The following is a 24,915-nucleotide window of genomic DNA, read 5'->3' as shown; positions in this document are numbered from 1 at the left end:
TCTGAGCCAAGCTGTCTGGATGTCTCCGCCGCTGCCTCTCCGCATGTCTGAGTCTCCCTGTACTTCCAGCGTGTTGCCCCGGCTGGAGAGACACGTTGATGGAGACGGTCGCGTGTGTCATCCCTTGCCTGTATCCTCTGGCGTCCAGGTAAACAATGATAATGATAATAACACCAATAATTGTAATGAATATAATAATACCAATAATAGTAATGAATATGATAATACCAATAACAGTAATGAAATGATACTCAGTCTAACGAGATCATTAAATACTGTTGCTCCTGTATAATTTTCATCTTGTGTCTAATTCTCCGTCACTGTCTCCTGGGTTGTGTCTAAGTCGGTCTTGTTCTTTCAGAGGCGCGTAAGTGGAGAGCATCGGCGCAGCGCGGGAGCAGCACGTCAGGGTGTAGGGTGTTTGTTTAGCTGGTGTAGGGAGTCTAGGGTGTTAGGTGTTAGGTGTAACAACGGTTGGCTCTTTCACAGAACGGGTGTGATTCCGTTCTGCGTTTGAGTCTTCCACCTTCAGACGGTCTCCCTCCGAGATGTCTGAAGTTTTTTTTGTCGGTTTTCTCCGTAGGAGGAAGCCGGCTCTAGCTACTCTGGCCTCTCTTCCGGGGGTCAGAGCGGTCGGGCTCTGCTTGGCCAGGCGTTGCCTTTCGCGTTGTCTCCGCCGAAGTTTTGCCAGACTCTTCCGTAAGGTTGAGCCTGGCTTTTTTATTAGGTGGATCAGGCTGCCTTCTTCCAAGGAGTCTGATGGGAGTGGAGTCTTTTTTTTGGTGTATGTCTGTGGGTGCTTAGTGGGTAAGGGCGGGTGGGGTAGAATGGTTGGTGGGCTGGAAGTGGGTTGGGGGATGAGCCTCCTGGGATTTGGGTTGTGTCGAGCCTTACCGCCTGGTGTGTTGGGTAAACCTTCACGCCAGGGGGGGGGTGCCAAGACCATATCCATCTCCTGGTGCAGGGCGATTCCCCTTTCCCATGCTAACTGGCCCTCCTCCGTCTGCCTCCCCAAACCCCCGCTGAGTGCTTGTGTGTGTTATTTTATTTAGGATGTCTTTTTTTTCTATGCCTTTTTCCCGTGTGTTTATACCCAATAGCTAGCGTGTGTGTGTGTGGCAGTCCGGAGGCGCGTGCAGCGAGGATGTCTCTTCACATCGGTATGTCTACGGTATATCCACGGTATTTGGTTTAGTGTGTGCTGTGTGTGTTTGTGTGTGTGATGGCAGGCCTGCCGTGTGTTTGACCTTTTGCTGTGTGTTGCTGTGTGACTGCTAGGATTTCATTTCTATGTATGTTTTTTTCCCCATAACCCCCTTCCTCCCTAGCTCTTTAGCTGTTGTCCCTGGCGAGGCGCTGGGTGGATGCTGCCGGGCGACCAACGGCGGTGGCGGTGTGCAACGCGGGAGCGGCTGAGGTTTGGGTAGCACTACGGTGCGGGTTATGTAGGGTGTGTGAGTTTTTTTTTGTGTGTGAGTGTCTTTTTTTTGTGTGGGGTGTTGGCGGGGGACTTAGCTAATCACTGTGTCAGGAAGGCATGGGCGTGACCGTCTGTCCATCAGGCCGTCGGCGGGTGTGCCACCTGGCAGTCAGGCTAGCAGGTGACAGGCAAGCTATCTGGTGGTCAGGCTGGTAGTCGGGCCATCAGATAGGTAGGCAGGCCACCTTGCGGTCAGGTTGTCGGGCGGGCACGCCACCCTCGGTCAGGTAGGCAGGCAGCCGCGTCTACGCTGAACCGTACGGCCACACGTACGAACGCACGGAACCCGTACGCTACGTTCCGCCGCACTGACGCTCGTCGTACCTCTGCTCGCACGCTTGCGGGCGAGTGGGGGGCGGGGGGCGGATGGGCGGACGGGCGGGCGTACGTGGGAACGGGCGGGCGGACGGGTGGTCGGGCGGGTAGGGAGTCGGAGCAACGCTTGAAAGACGCGCAGATAGATGTCAGATTCTCCCGTAGGGAGGTCTGGCAAGGTGATAGTTTAGGCGGCGGGGTTTTACGCGGGCCAGTCTGTGTTAGAGCTTTGCCGCCAGGGTAGCTCCTTCCGAGCTGCCCAAACTGAGGACCAGTTTTCCTCACAGGAGGAGGCTGGTGGGGCCTAGGGTGTTAGGGGTACAACGGTTGGCTCTTTCACAGAACGGGTGTTTTCCGTTCTGCGTTTGAGTCTGCCGCCTTTGGGCGTCTCCCTCTGAGATGTCGGTTAGGATTTCTTTTTTTTATATGTCCATGTGTGTAACTGTTGCCTTTTAGCCTGTTGTGTTCCTGAGCAGCAAGAAGAGGAGGCTGTGGTGACCCGCCCGATGCGGAAGGCTTCTGGGCCCTGTCGGCGGGGGTGCACCTCTCTGGCTGACTGGTTGAGGGAGGGCTTCCCGTCTGGCCGGCTGCAGGTTCGGTCCCAGGATTGAACCCACGGCTTGCCAGATGGAGGGCTGCTCCTTTGACCAGGTGGCCAGGGAGGCGCATCCTCGCTGGGCGGGGTCTGGGGGCCCTCCGTCTTGGGGAGGTCGCTGCAGCAGGAGGAGGTAACTACTGCTGGTTTTGTAAGGCATTGTGGTTGAGAGCACCTTGCAGCTGTAACGCGAATTTCGTTCCGTAATAAACAATGTACCGCCATGCTGCCTGTCCTTCTTCCCTCCCAGCACTGTGTACGTCTGTGTGTGTGTGTGTGTGTGTGTTGCTTAATTCTCCCTCACTGCACTGTGCGTACGTCTGTGTGTGTGTGTTGCTCTGTCTGTCTCTCTCTCTCTCACAATCTCTCTCTGTCTCTCTCTGTCTGTCTCTCAATCTCTCAATCTCTGTGTCCTTCTCTCTCTCTAGTTAGTAAAGAACAGGCAACGTTTGCCATGGAAGACACTACAGTATAAGACTCTACAGTATACATAAGAGTCTACAGTGTACATCCCAACCCTCTACGGCCGTTGCTGCTCCACCCGGGCATTACCACATCCACCCGGGTCTACAAGAAACCTCCACGGCCGAGCTTCAACCACAGAACACCTCGTCACCGTTGAGGAGGTTCCACGCCCCGGACCACAGCCATGTTAGCCTCGATAATAGTCCTCGGCGCACTTATTCTGAGACGTCCTCGCGAGTGAGTGCCCTAATTGCCTTCATGGATAATGTCGCAGGTATCCAATGGTTCAGGTGTGACTTCGGATATTTTTGTTATTGTGTCGTAAATATCCAGTGATTATTTCAGAGTCGCTGAATGTTCATCGCACACAGTTTGTCTTTGAGTAAAAACACTGAATAATATCCATGATCGGTTAGATTACGAACTCTCTCGATTTCAGACTGGAGAGCTACACAACACCGGTCATCCGCTGAGTGGTTGAATTCCTGGTCTACCGGCCCCTGGAGGAGTGGTCGATTGCCTGGTCTACCGTGGATATGAGTGGTTGATTCCCTGGTCTACCCCTGGATGACGCGGCTGTTCCTATGCAGGGGAAGACTCACACAAGCGATAAGGTAAAGTTTTAATAGCTGGGTTTACAAGAAGTTTTAATTGCTGGGTTTACAAGAGGTTTTAATAGCTGGGTTTACAAGAGGTTTTAATAGCTGGGTTTACAAGAGGTTTTAATAGCTGGGTTTACAAGAGGTTTTAATAGCTGGGTTTACAAGAGGTTTTAATAGCTGGGTTTACAAGAGGTTTTAATAGCTGGGTTTACAAGAGGTTTTAATAGCTGGGTTTACAAGAAGTTTTAATAGCTGGGTTTACAAGAGGTTTTAATATCTGGGCTTACAAGAGGTTTTAATATCTGGGCTTACAAGAGGTTTTAATAGCTGGGCTTACAAGAGGTTTTAATAGCTGGGCTTACAAGAGGTTTTAATAGCTGGGTTTACAAGAGGTTTTAATAGCTGGGTTTACAAGAGGTTTTAATAGCTGGGTTCAAGAGAGGTTTTAATAGCTGCATGGGTTTACAAGAGGTTTTAATAGCTGGGTTTACAAGGTTTTAATGGCACATATCTACTGAATGTTGCTGTGTTACGTATCTTGACATGCTCTCAGGGTAAGGAGTGTTCTGATATGGTGCCTTCCCCCTCCCCCAGCACCTGTCGGACCTGGAGACTCCCCCCTGAGCCTGACGGTGGAGCTGTGGGCCCTGCACCAGACCCCTACATCCCCCCACACCACCCACAGCAGGGGCAGGGCGTTGAGACTCCCCCCACAGGCTAAGACAGGGAGGGACATGAAGATCCAGGTTTTTGTCATCTGCACAGGAATTGACACGTGGTATTTGGGAGCAGCGAGTAGCGGGCTTTTTTAATAGTTTCATTTTTTGTGTGTGCCCTTGAGCTGTCTCCTTTGTTGTAGAAAAAAAATACTTGACAAGGCTTTCATAGGTGTTTGGGGCATTTCCAGGGGTAGTTTAATGACCCTGGTGGTAGTCTGACCCTTCCTCTGCGCAATGAACTTGAAAAAAACGCTCATAAAAATGCAGATATTAACCCAGTAGCAGCGGGGATCATGTTTCTTAATGGTCCCTCCAAGCGAGAAAAATGAGAAAAAAATCACCCCTCACACAAACCATTTCATATATATCAAAGCATTTGCGATCAGATTATGTATCCTCTATTTTTGGGGTTTATATCATGGCACAAATTTGGCCCATCGCTGCTATTTGGCCCATCGCTGCTACCGGGTTAACCTCATTATCATGTCAAAATCTTGACCTGTATCTCACTGTTATCTTCCTCTCCCTATATATTATTTGTCACTCTCTCTCTCTCTCCCACAGATGTCTAAGGTTCCGCCCATGCAGCTGGAGGGCGCCAATGCCTACACATGCGTCGACCACAGGTGTGCGCTGGACATTGCCTACAATTCATGGTGCAAATGGTATGTTGGAGGAATTCTTTGATGTATTTGAGGGACTGGGGTGCCTGCTGGATGGTACAGGTAAATTACTTGGCTCACAACCGAGAGAGCCCGGGTTTGATTCCCGGGTGTTTTTTCCAGTTCTATACTTACCTCCTAAAACATACCCCACCCTCGTTTGACCCCACCATGACATCCCGCGACCTAACCTAACCTGACCTGACCTTTCCCAGGGAGCGTCGGCGGAGATCGAGCTGGCTGAAGGTTGGCGGCCGGGTCAAGCTCGCAACGGACAAGGAGTTCTGTGAGATGTGCTCGGCTGATGTTGTTGACCTCGGCCACATCAATGTTACTAAGGTGGTGAAGGTGTGAAACAGCATCTACATTGACGACAGACTCAAGGAGATCGCTGAGACTACTATTACTATTATTACTATCCTCTATACTGCTATGTGTACTATTCAATCCTCTATACTGCTGCTTGTTTACTATTAAATCCTCTATACTGCTGCTATGTGTACTATTCAATCCCTTACAGTACTTCCATGACAGCTGATCAGTACTACTACTACTACTACTACTATTACCACTCAATTCCTGGTGCGTACAATGTCATCATATCATTTGGTTTAAGGTCCCGTGTTGAGTCTTTCTGAGCGGCTGGACGCTTTATGGCTCTCCTCCATTCTACTGTCTTCTGCCCAATGCTCATCCAATCCCATCAATGCCAAGTCTTCCTGTATACACCTTCTCCATGTGTTCCTAGGTCTACCAACTGGTCTCCTTCCTTCTACCTCCATTTTACTGTCTTCTGCACAATGCTCATCCAATCCCATCAATGCCAAGTCTTCCTGTATACACCTCCTCCATGTGTTCCTAGGTCTACCAACTGGTCTCCTTCCTTCTACCTCCATTCTACTCTGTCTTCTGCCCAATGCTCATCCAATCCCATCAATGCCAAGTCTTCCTGTATACACCTTCTCCATGTTTTCCTAGGTCTACCAACTGGTCTCCTTCCTTCTACCTCCATTCTACTCTGTCTTCTGCCCAATGCTCATCCAATCCCATCAATGCCAAGTCTTCCTGTATACACCTCCTCCATGTGTTCCTAGGTCTTGCTGTCAAACCGTTATCAGGGACCACACTATTGATTTCTGAAGTATATATCTAAGTATCCCTTCCCTTCCTCGTCCTTTCTTTCACTTATAATCCATTGCTCCATCCCTCAATCCAGAAGACTTACTTAAACTATCTCCATTCTCTATATGCCCACGTTACTTAGGAGTCAGTAGTAGTAGTAGTAGCAGTAGTAGTATAAGTATTAGTAGTAGTAGTAGTAGTATTAGTAGTAGCAGAAATCCGTTGCCCTTCTAGTTTAGTTTGTGCGGTAGTTGTGGTGGTGGTGGTGGTAGGTCAAGGTTGTAGTAATATTAATAGTAAATAGACAAAGATTAATGACTTATAACAACAGTATTTATATTAATCTGATGGTAAATTGTGAAACACTCTCTCTCTCTCTCTCTCTCTCTCTCTCTCTCTCTCTCTCTCTCTCTCTCTCTCTCTCTCTCTCTCAAAAAATGTTTATCAAGGGCAATAACACCTTTTTTTCAGGATTTAGAGAGAGAGAGAGAGAGAGAGAGAGAGAGAGAGAGATAATGGAGTTTCCTATCAAATTATATCAAAAAATCCTCTAATTTTGTATGTGCTTTTCTGAACTACATTAAGATTGATTTAGAACTTAACCTATGGCGATTTTATTTTCTTTCTTCCTTTTCTTACCTAAAAAAATCAAATATCAAAGTAAGGAGAAGGACGTGACATTGCTCTCATTTGTTTTGTTTTCTGAATCGTAAACTTAACCTCATTTTTTTCTCTCTGCTCTTTTTCTTCTTTTCTTTTCACTTTTTCTTTCTTTCTTTTTTACATGTATCAGTTCTGGCCTTTAGGGAACTGCCTCCCCCCCCCTCCCCCTCCTCTCTCATTTTTTTTCCTTGTTTTTAGCCCTTGACCAATTTCCATTCAGATGTAGTGTATGGGGAAACGAAATGGTACACACACACACACACACACACACACACACACGGCCCGGTAGCTCAGTGGATAGAGCGTCTGCCTCACAACCAAAAGGACCGGGTGAAGATAAGTTGGGTTTATCATCTTCATCTAGCAGTGAGTAGGTACACGACGTCAGGCAAGGAGTTATGACCTCGTTGTCGCGGTGTGTTGTGATAGCAGCTCTTGTGAAATTATAAGAGAGAGAGAGAGAGAGAGAGAGAGAGAGAGAGAGAGAGAAACTATAACCATCAACAATATCACTAATGAACTATAAAACTCAACATAATTATCTCATATATCCACTAAAAAAAAAGACAATCAACACCTGTCATTATTATTTTCAAGGTAACCGACTATTTTTTCCTTCCTATCTTTCCCTGTCTGTATCTATTTATTTGTCTGTCTGTCTGCTTGTTTACCTTGCATGTTTACCACAACTCCAGAAATACCTTGACAATTAATATGGCTTTGTTTATTACGATTTTTTTCTTCCTTGTTGTACCTGTCTGCCCACTCTCTCCAATACCTGAATCACCTTTGAATGACCTCCCCAACAACGTCCACCTAAAGAAGAAGAGAGGAGGTGGATAAAGATGAGGAGGAGGAAGAGGAGGAGGAGGGGAATAAGTAAAAAATGAATAATTGATAAGAAGGTGAAGAAGAGTAATTGAAGGAGGAGGAGGAGGAGGAGAAAAAGAGGAAGAGGAAGAGGAGGAGGAGGGAAATTAGAAGAAAGTGATGTTGAAAAGTGATGAAGAGTTTGAGGAAGAAGAGGAAGAGGAGGAGGAAGAAGAGGAGGAGGAGGAGGAGGAGGAAGGGTAATGAAGAGGAGGAGGAGGAGCTTAGAATCTGCTATTGTCTGTCTGTATGAAAGGAAAGAAGGAGAGGAAGGAAGAGGTTAAGAGGAAGAGGTTAAGAGGAAGAGGAGGAAGAAGAGGAGGAGAAGGAGGAGGAGGAAGGATGGTGAAGAGGAGGAGAAAGAGGAGGAGGAGGAAAGAACGAGAGGAAGGAGGAGGTTAAGAGGAAGAGGAGGAAGAAGAGGAGAAGGAGGAGGAGGAAGGATGGTGAAGAGGAGAAGAAAGAGGAGGAGGAGGAAAGGAGGAGGTTAAGATGAAGAGGAGGAGGAAGAAGAGAAGGAAAAGGAGGAGGAGGAAGGATGGGGAAAGGAGGAGAAGGAGGAGGAAAGAACGAGAGGAAGGAGGAGGTTAAGATGAAGAGGAGGAGGAAGAAGAGAAGGAAAAGGAGGAGGAGGAAGGATGGTGAAAAGGAGGAGAAGGAGGAGGAAAGAACGAGAGGAAGAAGGAGGTTAAGATGATGAAGAGGAGGAGGAAGAAGAGGAGGTAAAGGAGGAGGAGGAAGGGTAATGAAGAGGAGGAGGAGGAGGAAGAGACTCGCAAATATCACTACGAGGAAGAAAGGATAAAAAGTCCTTGAAATTCCTACGATTTTTTCACATAATACCTGTTGGTCGGGGTATTACATGACCGTTACTTATCTTTCCCAATATCAACATAACCGGGAAACAAAGAAAAAAGTATATACTTCCTTGTTAATCATCTGTTTTTTTAGTTTTATTTGTGGTGTGTGCGAGGGTAGGATTCTTAGAGCCTCACAGGTCAAGTATTTCCAAAGGTCAAAAAGAAGGTCAGTCGGGTTCTCATAAGTGCATTTTCTCGCTCACGGTACAGAAGAAGGGTCAAACTACCACCAGGGCCATGAAACTATCCCTGGAAATGCCCGGAACTCCTACGAAAGCCTTGTTGAATATGTGTGCTTGGGGGTTAGAATTCTTAGAGCCTTCCATCTCACAGGTCAGTTATTTTCAAAGGTCAAAAGTGAGGTCAAACGGGTTCTCATGAGTGCTTTTCCACGTTCACGGTACAGAAGAAGGGTCAAACTACCACCAGGGCCAGAAAACTATCCCTGGAAATGCCCGAAACTCCTACGAAAGCCCTGTTAAATGTGTGTGCTTGGAGGCCGATACATAGCACCCAGAGATCGACTATAAGGACCTTGCTCTTGTTGGGAGGGTGCTTGCTATGGCCATGACGAGTCCAGCTCATGATCAGGCCGTGGGGAATCACAAATGCACAGGTATATACAGCCAAGCCAGCGGGAATATTGATTGGCCTGACCGTTCCCCGTGGCCGAGAATGCTAACTAGGTAACAGGATGGAACACTGACGCAAATTCACAATGGGTAAATGCGTTTTGGTCCAGTCATGAGCGGAGTTGCTGCCCAGTGCCCCACTCACATGCTTTCGGTTCTCAACAACTATCACTAGGCTTGGTAATCTACCCCTGGAGATACCCACAACAACCCCTATCAAAGCCCTATCAAAGGTGTGTGTGTGTGTGTGTGTGTGTGTGTGTGTGTGTGTGTGTGTGTGTGTGTGTGTAACTTCTTTTATAATAGCCTTAAATATTGTCACTAAATACTTAAGGTTCCGTGTAAATAGTTCTGCGTTTGTTTGTGTGTGTGTGTGTGTGTGTGTGTGTGTGTGTGTGTGTGTGTGTGTGTGTGTGTGTGTAACTTCTTTTATAATAGCCTTAATATTGTCACTAAATACTTAAGGTTCCGTGTAAATAGCTCTGCGTGTGTGTGTGTGTGTGTGTGTGTGTGTGTGTGTGTGTGTGTAAAGCCTGCATTCTCAAACGCTATCTGCTGTAGCAATATCTATTACGACGTTCACGGTGTATAAGCCTTGTCAAACTATCACTAAGCTTGTAAATCTACCCCTGGAGATACCCACAACAACCTCTATTTAAATCCTTGCACTCTTAGACTCTTTAAGGTCTCGCAACATTTATTACAAAGACCACAAAGGAGGTTAATCGAATTCTCATGAGTGTGTTCTTCAGGTTCACGGTACAGAAGCCTTGTCAAACTATTACCAGGCTTATAAATCTACGCCCTTCCTCCCCCTCATGGAAATACTACTTACACAGCCTATACGAAAGCCTTATCAATGTGTGTGTGTGTGTGTGTGTGTGTGTGTGTGTGTGTGTGTGTGTGTGTGTGTGTGTGTGTTTTGCCTCCGTATTTCGAAAAACTGTTTTTTTATATATATTTGCTTATTTGTGTTAAAAAGTGTGGTGAATTTAATGGAAGCAATACTGACCAAAAAAAAGAATTAGGGCATATTATAAAATAGGATATTATTGCCTATGCTTCGTTCTTTGATAGTAATAGTTGTAGTAGTAGTAGTAGTAGTTGTAGTAGTAGCAGTAGTAGTAGTAGTAGTAGTAGTAGTAGTAGTAGTAGTAGAGGCCTCTATCAAGCTAAGCAATCTATTATTTTTCTACGCATAACGTTGAGAAAGAGAAAAAAAGGAAATAGAGAAAGAGATAAATAAAATAGAATAATAAAGAGAGAAGAAGAGAGAAAAAAAGAGAAAGAGAGAGAGAACAGAGAAAGAGAGCGGAAAAGAGAGAAAAAATAGAGAAATAAAAGAGAAATTGAGAAAAACAAGAAAAAAAGATAGAGAGAAATAAAAGAGAGAGAAAAAGAGAAAGAAAGAGAACAGAAAGAGAGTGGAAAAGAAAGAAAAATAGAGAAATAAAAGAGAAATAGAGAAAAACAAGAAAAAAAAGATAGAGAGAAAAGAGAGAGAAAAAGAGAAAGAAAGGGAAAGCAAACACCATAAAAAACAAGAAAAACACAAAGCAAGCACAAACACAAGCAACAAACACATAAAACAACCTTGAAAACACTACAGTCCCACATAACTAGGCCAGCGTACGACACTTCTTCCCTAGACGGCGGTGACGGCAGCAACGATACAGCACATAATCATATCGTACTAAAAAACTCTCATATATCCACTTCTAGACCCCTAAAACCATCAGTAATTCACGTTTTTATCAATAAGTACAAGTAAAATGCGTTATGGGTGTGGGTGTGATAGTTTAAAGCAGGGTTACCCAATCGTCAGAACCTTCATGTTACTTATATATATATACCATTTGTTTTCCTGCATCCTGGGGTCCAGTTACAGTATTTATCCGGACCTCTACATACATTTGGACTTTTATAACTGGATCTTTGCTTATAGTAGATGAGTAGGCCTGGTTTAGGAGAGAAAAAGATGAAAATAGATTCTGAGTACGACAGTTTGAGCGGCAGTACGAGGAGGCGCGGGTATCAGTGTCAGTGTCAGTCTCTCACCTCAGTGGTTGACAAGACACGGGGAAGAGAGGAGGTAAGACATTGTGCTCTGTGTCCTGCTCCCATGTGTTGTCCCTCGTCCATGTGTTGCAGCGTGTGTTGGTGTGTGTTGCGTCAGGGGTGCAGGGACAGTGTTGCTGGTGAGGTGTTTGTGTGTTGCCGTGTGTGTCATGCAGTGTTATGGGCTGAAATAGGGGTGTTATGTCATGGGTGGGGTTAATACAAGTCCTACGTGTTACCGAATACATTGATGGATACTTTTATTTAACTGACAAATACCTTCTTGGCGTAACGGTGTACAGCAGTTCTTAAGTCATGCACAGTAACGAGCCATGCACAGTGACTTAAATTAATTATCTTCCCTTTACCTGTCCTATTCTTTATATATATATATACCGTACGTTGTGCAAAAGAAAACTATTATTATTATTATTATTATTATTATTATTATTATTATTATTATTATGGGTGGTCAGATTATTCGCAGAGTACAAATCCTTTTCCCTTGTAACCGAATACGAATGAGAATACATTTTTTTTCTATAGGTAATGATTAAAACAACAATACACCCAAATACGACATTCCAGTGTATTAGAATTAGGATACGAAGACTCCACCCCTGTGTGTGTGTGTGTGTGTGTGTGTGTGTGTGTGTGTGTGTGTGTGTGTGTATTGATTGGTTCGTGAGTGTAGTATCGATGTTGCTATGTGTGTCGGGGGGGTGGAGGGGGTGCGCGTTTGTGTATGTGTGTGTGTGTGGGGTGGGGCGCCTGTGTGTGCTGGTGGTTGGGGGGGGGGGGGAGGTGAGCACGTGTGTGTGTGTGTGTGTGTGTGTGTGTGTTACGTAATGCTTGTGTAATTTTACTTGTTGATTGCTTTCGTTTTTCTGTTTGTACCATTTTTTTCTTTTTTTTTCTTTTTTTTTCTTTTTATTTTTCGTTTTGTTATTTTGAGTCGTGTTTCTGTTTTGTTGTTGTTCTTCTAGTTCTTGTTGTTCTTCTTCTTCTTCTTCTTCTTCTTCTTCTTCTTCTTCTTGGTATATTGGATCATATTAAATCGTGTTTGTTTTGCTCATCTTAGTTCCTCCTCCTCCTCCTCTTCCTCTTCTTCTTCTTCCTCTTCTTCTTCCTCTTCTTTTTCTTCTTGGTAAATTGGATCAGATTAAGTCATGTTTCTTTTGCTCATCTTAGCTCCTCCACCTCCTCCTCCCCCTCCTCCTCTTCTTCTTCTTCTTCTTCTTTTTCTTTATCTAGTTCAACTCCCAGGCTATTATATGTTGCATTTGACTTTGTATTTCTTCATCTTTCTTTCTTTATTTCTTTATATTTATCCATTTATTTATTTTATTTATTCATGTGTGTGTGTGTGTGTGTGTGTGTGTGTGTGTGTGTGTGTGTGTGTTTCCGCTTCTATATTATGCACATTTTTTTCCTGGAGAGAGAGAGAGAGAGAGAGAGAGAGAGAGAGAGAGAGAGCTTGTCACGTAAAATTAGTGTTTCCTGTGAGTGTGTGTGTGTGTTGAAAGACCTCACCTGCTCACGATTTCACCTTTCCTGTTTTTTTTTTTAACATGTACAAACACTTACACTAAAAATAGCAACTCAAAAGAAGGGAGGGAAAAATGTAGGAGAGGAAGGAAAGAGGGAGAGAACAAGAAGGAGAACAGAAAACATGAAAATAAGTAAGCTAGTTAAGATGCGAGGCAGGAAAAAAGGGTTATTAAGCAGGAAAGGAAAAAGTGAAGGAAGGAAGGAAAAGAGTACGAAACGAACGAGAAGGAAATAAAAAAGAAAACAAAAAAAAGGAAATGAAACAGCAAGGATTGGAGGAAGGAAAAGGGGGGTTAGAAGGAAAGGAGGCATGGGAAGGAAGGAAGGAAGGGAGAAGGAAAGGAATAGTTAGACAAATTATAACCATAAATATATACAATGTAATGTCAGCAGGTTGATTAACTAAGGCATGTACACAGGATCACAAAAGTAGGTCTAAGTATTGTCTAACGGTCGGAGGGAGACACACTTAATTACTTACAATAGTTATCCCTACTTTTGTGATCTTGTGTACATTCCATACTTAACAACCTTCTGGCACTACAGTAAGAAGGAAGGATGGAAGGAGAGAGGGAAAAGATAAAAAAATATAAGTAGAAAAAAAAGGAAAGAGAAAATATTGTACGTTTCTAAAATAACACAAAAAGGTCGTCAAATTATTACTCCTTGACACACATAAGAAGAAAAATATAAGAATGAAGATTTAAAAGAAAAAAAAAAGATTAAAATATGACGGAGAAAAGAGAGGAGGAGGAAAATGAAAAAGGAATTATATAAGGAGTGGAGGAGGAGGAGGAGGAGGAGGAGAGGAAAATGAAAGTATATCAAAGAAAAACGAAAGTGGATCGAGAGAGAGAGAGAGAGAGAGAGAGAGATACATATGAGAACTTTGACTGCTAGGAAAGGAGGAAGAAGAGGAAGAGAGGAGGAGGAGAAGGAAAAAAAAGTTAGACTAATACTAAACAATATAAAAAAAAAACATTGATCAAAGAATTGGAAGAAGAGGAAGAGGAAGAAAGAGGAGGAAGAGGAAGGAGGAGGAGGAGGAGGGATAACAAACACAATAAGAATGATTGAGGAAGAGGAAGAAAGAGGAGAAGGAAGAGGAAGAGGAATAGAAGAAACAAAAACAGCATTAGAATCAGAGTAACACCAAACAGAATGAACAGGAAGAAGAGGAGGAGGAGGAGGAAGAAGTCAGGAGGGGATAGCTGAGTGACCTTGGGAGATGCACGTATTCAGCCCTCTTAGTACAAGCTGCTGGAGCCCTCGGTAACCCGGTGAAGGAGACAAGGTGTAGCGAGAGTGTGTGTGTGTGTGTGTAGCCGGGCAGTGCTACCAACACCACTACCCTGTCTATCATATTTTTCTCTTCCTTCTTTTCCTTCTCTTCCTTAGGGTAACTCGGTGAAGGAAAGTGTAGCGAGTGTGTGTGTGTGTGCGTGTGTGGCTGGTCACTGTTACCACTACCCTGTCCATCATTTCTTTCTAAATTGCTATCATTTCCCTCTCTTCCTTCTTCTGTCTTCTTTTCCTTCACTCTCCTTCTCCCATCTCTTCAAAACTTGTCTTTTTCTTCTTTCTTTCTTTCGTCACTTCTTCTACAGTGATGTCTATTTCCTATTATCTTTTCTTCTGTTCCTATCTCTTCTTCCTTCTTCTTCTTCCTCTTTCTTCTCTTTTTTCTTTTCCCTTTCGTCATTCTTCTTATTCTTCTTTTGCTTCTCTTTCTCCTCATCATTCCTCCTCTTTGTATCCTTCTTCTCTCTCTTCTCTTCCCTCTCTTTTACCACGCTTCTATATTCTTCCTTTTTCAATATTATCTTAACTTCCCTCTTTTCTTTCTTTTTCCTCCTTATCTTTTCTTCTCTCTTACTACGATTCTTCTTGCTTCATTCTGCATTCTGTCTCCTCCTTTTTATCTCTCTCTTCTCCTCTCTATTCGTTTCCCTGTCCTTCTTTTTTTCTTTCTATCTTTTTCTTCCTTTTCTCATTCCTTTTCTTCCATATCTTTCCTTATCTCAACGCTAGTATTATTTCTACCTTCTCTTCCTCCTCTCTATCACTAATATCTCTCCTCCTCCTCCTCCTCCTCCTCCTTCTCCTATCAGTACTTCATCCACCACTGCTTTATCTGACCTCTTCCTCATCCTTCTCCTCTGTCTGTTCCTCCTCCTCCATCTCTACCATCACAACTGTCTCTTCCTGCTCCTCCTCCTCCTCCTCTTCTTCTTCCTCCTCCTCTTTCTTCTTCCTGCTCTTGCTTGGCCAATGTTTGTTTCTTGCATGACAAACTACTACTACTACTACTACTACTACTACTACTACTACTACTACTACTACCATATACTACTACTACTACTTTATTTATTTTGTTTTAGCTTGCATTATAAATTTATCTTCGACGTCATGTTCTTTGTCTCAGTCTGTGTGTGTGTGTGTGTGTGTGTGAGGTAACGTACACACACACACACACACACACACACCCCTGGCGATCGAGTTTCTTTGTAGGATATTATGAGAGAGAGAGAGAGAGAGAGAGAGAGAGAGAGAGAGAGAGAGAGAGATCCAGTCTTTCGAAAGCAAACGTGGCCGTCTGACGGAAGCTAAATTGCCGCCAGCGTCAAGTCACGTAAAAAAGAAGAAAAAGGAAGAAATAAAGTTAAAAGAAAGAAAGAAAGAAAGATAGAGTAAAAAAAAAGATAATAATAGAAAAATGCATTAAACGGAATTGCTCGATTTTTTTTTTTTTGGTCTTGTTGTTGTTGTTGTTGTTGTTGTTGTTGTTTTTCCTTCTTTTCTCTACTTATATTTCTTTTCATTCGTATTTTTCTTTGTTTCTTTTTCCTTTTTCTTTTATTTCTTTATATTTCTTTTATTTATTTATTCTTTCTTTTTTTATATTTGCTGCTTCGTCATTCTCACTTCTGTTCGTCTCTTTCTTTCTTCTTTTTCTTCTTCTTTTTCCACTTTCTTTCTTCGTTCTTTCTTCTTTTCTATCTTCTTCTGTTTCTACTTTCTTTCTTCTCTCTTTCTTCTTTTCTATCTTCTTCATTCGTAATTTTCTTAGTATTTTTTCCATTTTTCTTTTATTTCTTCATTTCTTTTATTTATTTCTTCTTTCTTTTATTTGCTGCTTCGTCATTCTCACCTGTTCATTTCCTTCCTAGATTTTTTCTCCTCCTCCTCCTCTATTTGAACATGCAGAGAGAGAGAGAGAGAGAGAAACCCCCCCTCAAAAAAAAAAAATGCACCTCATCAGAACAACACAAGGACAACATGACTTGAAAAACTACAAAATAATGACGGGGGGGGGGGTAAGCAGGAGGAGGAGTAGGGTGTCTAGGTGGATGTAAGAGGATGGGGGAGACCGTGGGTGGATGTGGAGGGGAAGGTGAGATAAATGAGTGTATAAGGGTGGAGAGGAAGGTGGTGGAAGGTGAGGGGAGAGGTCGGGTGGGTGATCTCCGCCTCCGTGTGTCCTTCGTACCCTTGAAAGCACATAGAAGAAACGACAAACAGGCAGTAATATGTGTATGCGGTTACTTAGGGCCTTAGGCATACGAGGGAGCGAGCGAGCATAGGAGGAGGGCTTTCAGGGGTGCGTGGTGGCATAGAGACCATTATTTGACTTGCATATCGATAAAAAAATATTAAAAAAAAACAATTAATGTATGCAATATGTAAAGTAAATGAGTGAGGAAGCAAGCATAAGAGGGGGACCTTCAGAGGTGTTTTGTGTATAGGGACCAACACTTGACTTATACCGGGGGAAAAAACGAATTTTATTAACGTGTATATTTCTTTAGTTAGTTAAGCAAGCAAACGAATGAGGAAACAAGCATAAGAGGAGGATTTTCAGAGGCGTTTTGTGGCATGGAGACCAACACTTGACTTCTAAACAGGGAAAAAAATACCAGGGGTGACATATGGAACTCTTTAGACTATCGTATGTAATTAGTTACGCAAGCATGGAAGAGAGGGAGTGAGGAAGCAAGCATAAGAGGAGGATTTTCAGAGGCGTTTTGTGACGTAGAGACCAACACTTGACTTCTAAACAGGGAAAAAAATCAGTGACATATGCAACTCTGTAGACTATCGTATGCAATTAGTTACGCAAGCAATAGAGAGAGAGGGAGAGTATGAAAGCAAGCATAAGAGGGAGACTTTCAGAGGTGCTTTGTGACATAGAGACCAACACTTGACTTCTAAACAGGGAAAAAAAAGTGACATGCAGCTCTTTAGACTATCGTATGCAATTAGTTACGCAAGCAAGAGAGAGAGAGAGAGAGAGAGAGAGAGTATAGAAACAAACATAAGAGGGAGACTTTCAGAGGTGCTTAGTGACTTAGAGACCAACACTTGACTTCTATACCGAGAAAAACAAGTAGTAACGAGTGTATTGCTCTATAATAAGATGAGCAATTAGTGAGGAAGCAATCATAGGGAGACATTCAAAGCTCTTTCATGACATAGAGGGAAACGCTTCACTTCAATACCGGAAAAACACACGTAGTAATATATGCAATCGAGTCAGTAAGTAAGGACAAGTATTAATAGGAAAAGAGAAGGAGTAGGCTAGTGGGACAAAGTGAGGAATAGGAAATCAGGAAATAATACAACAGGAAAAGAAAAATGAGAAGAGAGAATATTAGGAAAAGGAAACATAAGAAGGAACGAATTATACAAAACTGAATCACCAAACAATAACGAAACTGACATAGCAAGAAGAGAAGGAAGAGGAAAAAGGAGAAGTGGGAGAAAATGAGGGATAGGAAATCAGAAAATAATACTTGAAAAAATAAAATGAAGAGAAAATAAACAAAGAGATGATGTAAGAAAACTCAATTACCAAGCACTTATGATACTGACAAAGCAAGAAGCCTAAGCAAACATTCATAAATACCCAAGCAAGCAATTAACTAAGCAAGAAAACAACTAGAGATGAGTAAGCAAGGACTTCCCACGCATACAAGCAGAGAAGTTAAACAAAGCAAAACAAATAAGATAATTAAGAACGCAGCTTAGAAGTCATACAATCAAGAGAAGCAATCAAGAAAGCAAGCAATGATTTAAACAAGGCAGGTAGCAAGCAATCAGAGAACTTCATCTTAATCAAGCAAGCAAGCAAGAACGGCTTAAGTCGCGAACTAATCAAGCAAGCAAGAATTCAAGACAGTAAGAAAGCAAGCAAATGTCCAAGCAAGAGACCAAGCAAGCACACAAGCAGAGATAGATAGATAGAAAGAAAGAGAGAAAAAACACAAAGAAAAAAGGAAGAAAGAAAGAAAAAGTAAGATAGAAAGAAAGAAAGAAAGAGAGAAAGAAAACACGTGAGAAAGAAAGAAAAAGAGAGATAGAAGGAAAGAAAAAAGACAAAGAAAGAAGGAAAGAAAAAAGTAAAGAAAGAAAAATGAGAAAAAAAGAAAGAAAATGATAAAGAATAAAATGAAAATGAAGCAAAAAAGAAAGAAATAAACAAAAAATAAAGAAAAAAGTAAGAAAGCAAGCAAACAAGAACAAACAAAAGTAAGAAAGAAAGAAACAAGCAAACAAAGATAAACAAAGAAAGAAAGAAAGTGCAGTAGTTGGTAATCAAGACAGATCGAGCGCCGGTCACCTTGCTTGCTTGCTTGCTTTCTTCCTTGCTTAACCTCGGGGGTGCAGCTGGCCTTGCTTTGTTTATGTGCTAGGAGATCCTGCATGCGGGGCGCCTCCTCTCTCTCCCCTCTTCCTTTTCCTCTTCCTCCTCTTCCTCTTCCTCCTTTTGTTCTCCTGTCCTTGTTTTGTTCTTCTGTAGTTCGTCTTTTCTTGTTTTTGTTTTTGTTCTTTTTTTCTTCTTCTATTCGTTCTCTCTTCTGCTTCCTCCTTTCCTCCTCCTCCTCCTCCTCCTCCTATCTTCTTTTCCTTTTCTGTAGTTCGTTTTCTTTTCCTTTTTCTCTTACGTAAGTTCTTCTTCTTCTTCTTCCTCTTCTTCTTCTTCCTCTTCTTCCTCTTCTTCTTTCTCTTCTTCCTCTTCTCCCTGGCCATGGCATTATCATTTTTTTTCTTCCTTTTTTATATTGTGTGGTCAACTCGGTGAGCTCTTTTTTTTTTTCTTTTTTTCTTTTTTTTTTATTTTTTTGTTTTGGTCACGTTCGTATCCTGGTGGTCATCGTTCTCGTTTGTTTTCATTTTCTTAGTTTTTTTCTTTATTGTTTTGTTCTTATTCCTGTTTCTTTTTTTATGTCTGTTGGTCTGTTTTTTTTTATCTTTCCCTTTTCTGTCTTTTTTTCTTTATTTCCTTTTCTTTCTTTATTTTTCTTTATTTTCCGTTTTTTTCTTTTTATTTCTACTTCTTTCTTTCTTTTTTCTCCATAGCTATTTCTCTCTTTATTTATTTTTCTCCTTTTTCCTTCTTTTTAATTCTCTATGTTTATCTGTTTCTCTTATTTGTCTTATTTTTCTTATGTATACTCTAACTGTTTCCTTTTTTTCTTCTATTTGTTCTATGTTTTTTTATATTCTAATGGAAGGGCTTCGTATTTTTTCTCTATTGTAATTCCTATTATTATTTTTTTCGGAGGGAGGAATCGAATGTATTTTTTTTTAAGTCAACTCAAATGTTTCTATTTTTTTTATTGTTTTTCCTCGCGTGTTCTCATTTTTTCATATTCTTGCGTAAGTCTTAAGATTGCAGTTGTTATGTGTGTGTGTGTTTTCTCAGAGTTTCGATGCAGATTAACCTACTTACTTTTTTTCTTTCATTTCTTTGCTTATGTTCCACTGTCTCGTATTGTATCTCGAATATTCTTCTCCTTTTCATTTTTTATTTATATTAGTTTTTTCTTATTTTCCTCTTTTTTTATGAATTATCAGATTTTAGATGCAGATTGACCTATTTACTTTTTCTTTCATTTTTTTGTTTATGTTTCACGGTCTCGTATTGCATCCTGAATATCCTTCCTTTTTCCTTTTCTTTTAGTATTTCAAATTGCAGAGAAATCAACAATTTATATTTTTTGCTCATCTTTTGCTGTCATCTATTTTGCTTGCCTTGCTAAATTGCGTCACGAATATATCTTCCTGTTTTCTTTTTTTATTTTAGGTATTATATTTTAAGCCGTTTCTTTATCTTGATTGGACCTCAGAAGCAAGTTAAAACATTTCACCATCTCCTATTTCCTTCATTATCTCGCTATTATATTATTGGGTCTCATTTGTATCTCTATCTAATTATTTTTATCATTTCTTTCTCATTATTTTCATCATCTCCATCATCTTTCGTCATCGCAATCTCTATCCTCTCTTCCAAATCGGTTTATCTTTTTATTAATTTGTTTTTGTATGAGGATATATGAGACAACTCCTTTTGCTTATAGAAATGTCAAGTTTGTGTTTATGAGTCAGTGATCACAGATAAGTGAGACTGAAATCCTTTGTTGATGGATGAATGATAAAATCGAACCCTTTTGTCTATTGAAAGTCAAGTTTGTGTTTATGAGCCAGTGATGATATCGAATCCCTTACCTCCAAGTGGGTTTATCAAATGACTTATATATTTGTTTTTGTATAAGGATAAGTGAGATTGAAATCCTTTTGTATACCTACGTGTAAATAATAAAATCGAATCCTTTTTCTTCCAAGTGGTCTTTTATTGATATTTCTTTTTGTATGCGACTAATGAGTTTGGAATCCTGAGTTAAGTGGTCAGTGTCAATATCGAATCCTTTTTCTTCCAAGTGATTTGTTCTTGCATTCAACTAATGAGTTTGAAATCCTTTGTCTACGGGCTCCTAATATCGAATCCTCTTCTCTCCCCCTCCACAGGATCCTACGGAGTGGACGGCAGGTCGAACTAAAGCCCCGCACGGTGTTGAGTTTGGCGCCGCGTCCCTGCTAAAGGAAAGGAAAAGGAGAGAAAGAAAAGAGGAACTAAGAAAAAACAATAGTAGAAAATAACATTAACTAAAGAAAGAGTCCACCAACACAAAACCCAGACTCAAAAACCAAGAATACGTGAACCAAACAACAAAATCTCAAACCAAAACAAACTTCAACACAAAACCGTCAAGCCAAATCCGCAATCATGGGTTTAGTGCATGACATCTTCGAGAAGGTGTTGATGGTGATTCTGGCCCTCGTGGCTCTCCTCACATCCCTCCTCTACGGCATCGAGAACCTCATTTGCTCCTTTATACCCAAGAAATTCCGCCGCAAGAACATCGAGGGACAGGTGGCGCTAGTGACGGGCGGCGGGTCGGGCATCGGGCGGCTGCTGTGTCTCCGGCTGGCCGCTAGGGGCGCTCGGGTCGTCACCTGGGATGTAAACAAAGGGGGTAAGTGTTAAGTGTCTGTGTTTATTTAGTGTTTAATGGGTACTGTTTGCCTTGTGGTTTGTTTGCTGGTGGTCGGTGAGGTCAAGTACAAGGTTCGAGCCCAGCAACGGCAGAAATATTAGTTAGGAGTAGTAGTAGTAGTAGTAGTTAGGAGTACTATTTCCAAAGTCCACAAAGGAGTCAAATCGGGTTCCCATGAGTGCTTTTCACATTCACGGCGCAGAAGCCTTATCAAACTAATACTAGGCTCATAAAACTACCCATGGCAATACTGACACAACCTCTACGAAAGCCTTATCAAATGTAGGTATTCTCAGATGCTTTCAACCCTCACAACATCCATATCCAAAGCCCACAAAAGGGATTAATCGGGTTCCCATGAGTGCTTTTCACATTCACGGTGCAAAAGCCTTATCAAACTAACGCTAGGCTCATAAAACTACCCATGGTAATACTGACACAACCTCTACTAAAGCCTTACCAAATGTGTGTGTTCGCCCAGAAACGTATAAGAATTTGGACTTAGTAGCAGGAGGAGGAGGAGGAGGAGAAGAAGCAGTGGATATGGTTTAGGATTTGAACACCATGACTATGAACTATGATCCCTTGGCAAACACGAAGACGAAGAAGCTGAGTCATTATGTACCAACACCATCACCACCACCACCACCAGTGTCATCACCACCACCAGCAATGTCATCACCACCACCACCACTGACCATCTCCACGCTGAATCATGATAGGCTAGGCAGGAAGGACGTTGTAGCCATGAATTTAAGCCGCTTGTCACCTTAGTAAATAGAGCTGTTGATGATGATGATATTTGATAGTCCACCGACTCCCGTTTTATTTACGTGGTGCCTCAAGGGGGTGCTTCGGTATTTTTATATAAGGGGTGTTTTTTTTTTTTTTTCTTTGGGTAGAGTTTGGTGGTGATGGTGGTGGTGGTGGTTGTGGTGGTGGTGGTAATGGTGGTGATGATTGTGGTCTCTTCTTCCTACTCTTCTTACCCTTCTTGCCTCTTCTCCTCCTCCTCCTCCTCCTCCTCCTCCTCCTCCGAGCCTTCTTCTTTTCCTCCTTATTCTTATCATTCTTATTAGACGCCTGACAGCATTATTATATACAAGAGAGAGAGAGAGAGAGAGAGAGAGAGAGAGAGGATATTGTTTTTCTACCCACGGATTGTCCCTCCCTCTACCTCCTGCCCCTTCCTCTTCCCTCTTCCTCTTTCTCCTCCTCCTACACCGCAAACCGCTATAGTATACCCATGAAGGATATTACGTTTCGCTAACACCTGCATGTCGTAGTAGTAGTAGTAGTAATAGTAGTAGTAGTAGTAGTAGTAATAGTAGTAGTAGTGTGTGTGTCTGTGTGTGTGTGTGTGTGTGTGTGTGTGTGTGTGTGTGTGTATTAGTTCCGGGACACTAGTTAACTTGATTGACTCTATAATCTCTCTCTCTCTCTCTCTCTCTCTCTCTCTCTCTCTCTCTCTCTCTCTCTCTCTCTCTCTCTCTCTCTCAAGCTCTAAATCTCATTCATTATACATTTTGTGCAATAATTTCGTCCTTATACACAACAACAACAACAACAACAACAACTACTACTGCTACTACTACTACTACTACTACTACTACTACTACTACTACTACTTCTACAATACACGGAAATGCACAAAAAAGATACCCAGTCGGCCTATGTGTGTGTGTGTGTGTGTGTGTGTGTGTGTGTGCGTGCGTGCGCGCTTTTTTTTTTTTTTTTTGTTGTTGTTGTTTACCTTGAAAATGTTGCCCCTAACCTCTCCTCCTCCTCCTCCTTCTCCTCTTCCTCCTCCTCCTCCTCCTCCTCTATGATTAGGCTGGGATTCCCTCTTACTTTTTTCTCTCGCTTTTTCCCTCCTTTTCTTATTTTTCTCTTCCTCCACATTCCTTCATTACCTCCATCTCTCCTTCTCTCCCTTCTCTTTCTCCTCTTCTCTCTCCCTCTCCTTCCCTCCATCTTGTCTCTCTTCTCCCTTCTTCCTTTTCCCTTTCGTAAATAATTATCCTCCTTCCCTCCCTTCCTACATCTCTCTCTCTCTCTCTCTCTCTCTCTCTCTCTCTCTCTCTCTCTCTCTCCTCACCTCTCGTAACCTCTCTCTCACCCCCTCTTACATTCTTGCATTTATCTTCTTCCTAATCCTCCTCCTCCTTATTTTTCTCCATCTCATCTTCCTTCTATGTTTAGGTTGTCATTCTTCTTCTTCTTTCCCTTTTAATTCTCTCTCCTTTATTTTATTCCTCTTTCATATTCTTTCCTCTCCTTCATTCTTCATTCATTCATTCTCCTATTATCTTTCCTATCCTTCTTCTTCTTCATCTTCTCCTTCCATCTTCTTTTTCTATATCGTTTTAAATTATCTCATTCCTTCTTCTTTCCTTCCTTTCTTCCTCTTCCTATGATGACAAGCAGGCTGTTTATCACCTATGCAGACAATCGATGCCAGTTGGTATGGGATAATTATGTTGCTCTTAAAGCTGATGTTCAGAGAATCTATAATGCAGCAGAAGCTCCTTATAATTCTCATATACAGGAGGTTCTTTTAGGAACTACTCAACCACACAAATGTTGGGCTTCTCTTAAATCCTCCTTGTTTGGTGTCGATTCTAGCTGCCTCCACGACGCGAGTCTGACGGTTCAATGTCCTTTGATCCTTTAAGAAAGGCTAATTCACTTTCTGATATTTTATTAACAAACAGTGTGATGATGAATTATCCCTACCTTTGACTTGTTTCCCCTTTCCAAAACTTAGCTCAGTTGCATTTAGATACAGTAAACTGAAAAAGCACCTTCTAGATCTTGATATATATATGGACGGACGGACCAAGATGTTTTTTTATCCTCTATTCTTTAATTAAGAAGATTGCTACGTTCTTAGCACCAAAACTTGCTGTAGTATTTAGGTTACTGCTGAAGTCTGGTAGTTTCCTTCTTGTTGGCGCAAGGCCAACAAGAAGTTCTCCTACTGAGTACCGCCCAATTTCTATTACTCCTAGCCTCTCTAAGATCTTTGAGAGGCTTTTGGCTAAACGGCTTTCCATATACTGTGATAAATTCAATCAGTTGCCTGATTCTCAGTTCGGACTCCGTAAGGGTTTGGGAACATGTGACGCTCTCTTGATCCTGCCTCATGACCTGCAGTTTTCTTTGGATCGTGGGCAGGAGTCTCGAGTTGTTGCTATTGATTTTAGTTCTGCTTTTGATGTTGTGAATCATAGGGCTCTAATTTATAAACTACAACTCCTTGGTATTGGTGGAAGTCTTCTCAGTATTTTTAAAGAATTTTTTAACTAATCGATTACAGTGTGTGGCTGTTGATGGTGGTGCTCTGCTTCTCTGCCTGTTGTTTCTGGTGCTCCTCAGGGCAGTGTCCTTGGACCTTTATTTTTAACATTTTTATTTCTGACTCGGGCATTAACCTCAAAAATAAGCTTATTTCATATGTTGATGATACAACTCTATATACTCCTCCGTTCACTCTCCTATATATATCGAAGCATTTGTGATCAGTTTATGGATCATCTATTTTGGGGGGGTTAAATCACGGCACAAATTTGGCCCGTCGCTGCTACACGGTAAAGCCACGAATTTGGACCGTCGCTGCTACACGGTAAAGCCACAAATTTAGCCCGTCGCTGCTACACAGTAAAACCACAAATTTACCCCGTCGCTGCTACACGGTAAAACCACAAATTTAGCCCGTCGCTGCTACACGGTAAAGCCACAAATTTGGCCCGTCGCTGCTACACGGTAAAGCCACAAATTTGGCCCGTCGCTGCTACACGGTAAAGCCACAAATTTGGCCCGTCGCTGCTACACGGTAAAGCCACAAATTTGGCCCGTCGCTGCTACACAGTAAAGCCACAAATTTGGCCCGTCGCTGCTACACAGTAAAGTCACAAATTTAGCCCGTCGCTGCTACACAGTAAAGCCACAAATTTGGCCCGTCGCTGCTACACAGTAAAGC

General features: G+C 42.2%; 1 protein-coding gene across 50 annotated transcripts in view; it reads left to right on the top strand.

Moving 5' to 3' along the window:
- Positions 1 to 10,951: 10,951 nt before the first annotated feature.
- LOC126999540 (epidermal retinol dehydrogenase 2-like) overlaps positions 10,952 to 24,915 on the top strand; it is a 35,023-nt gene continuing 21,059 nt past the window's right edge. For all 50 annotated transcript variants that reach the window (XM_050862230.1, XM_050862261.1, XM_050862256.1 and 47 more), the window contains exons 1-2: positions 10,952 to 11,077; positions 20,404 to 20,912. In XM_050862230.1, the coding sequence (XP_050718187.1) occupies positions 20,663 to 20,912 (250 nt within the window). In that variant the 5' untranslated portion in view covers positions 10,952 to 11,077; positions 20,404 to 20,662. The remainder of the gene's footprint in view (positions 11,078 to 20,403; positions 20,913 to 24,915) is intronic.

The sequence above is a fragment of the Eriocheir sinensis genome, chromosome 16 (genome assembly GCF_024679095.1).
Source record: "Eriocheir sinensis breed Jianghai 21 chromosome 16, ASM2467909v1, whole genome shotgun sequence".
Taxonomy (NCBI): domain Eukaryota; kingdom Metazoa; phylum Arthropoda; class Malacostraca; order Decapoda; family Varunidae; genus Eriocheir; species Eriocheir sinensis.
The sequence above is the reverse complement of the archived record's forward strand: the minus strand, read 5'-3'. Positions and strand labels throughout refer to the sequence as shown.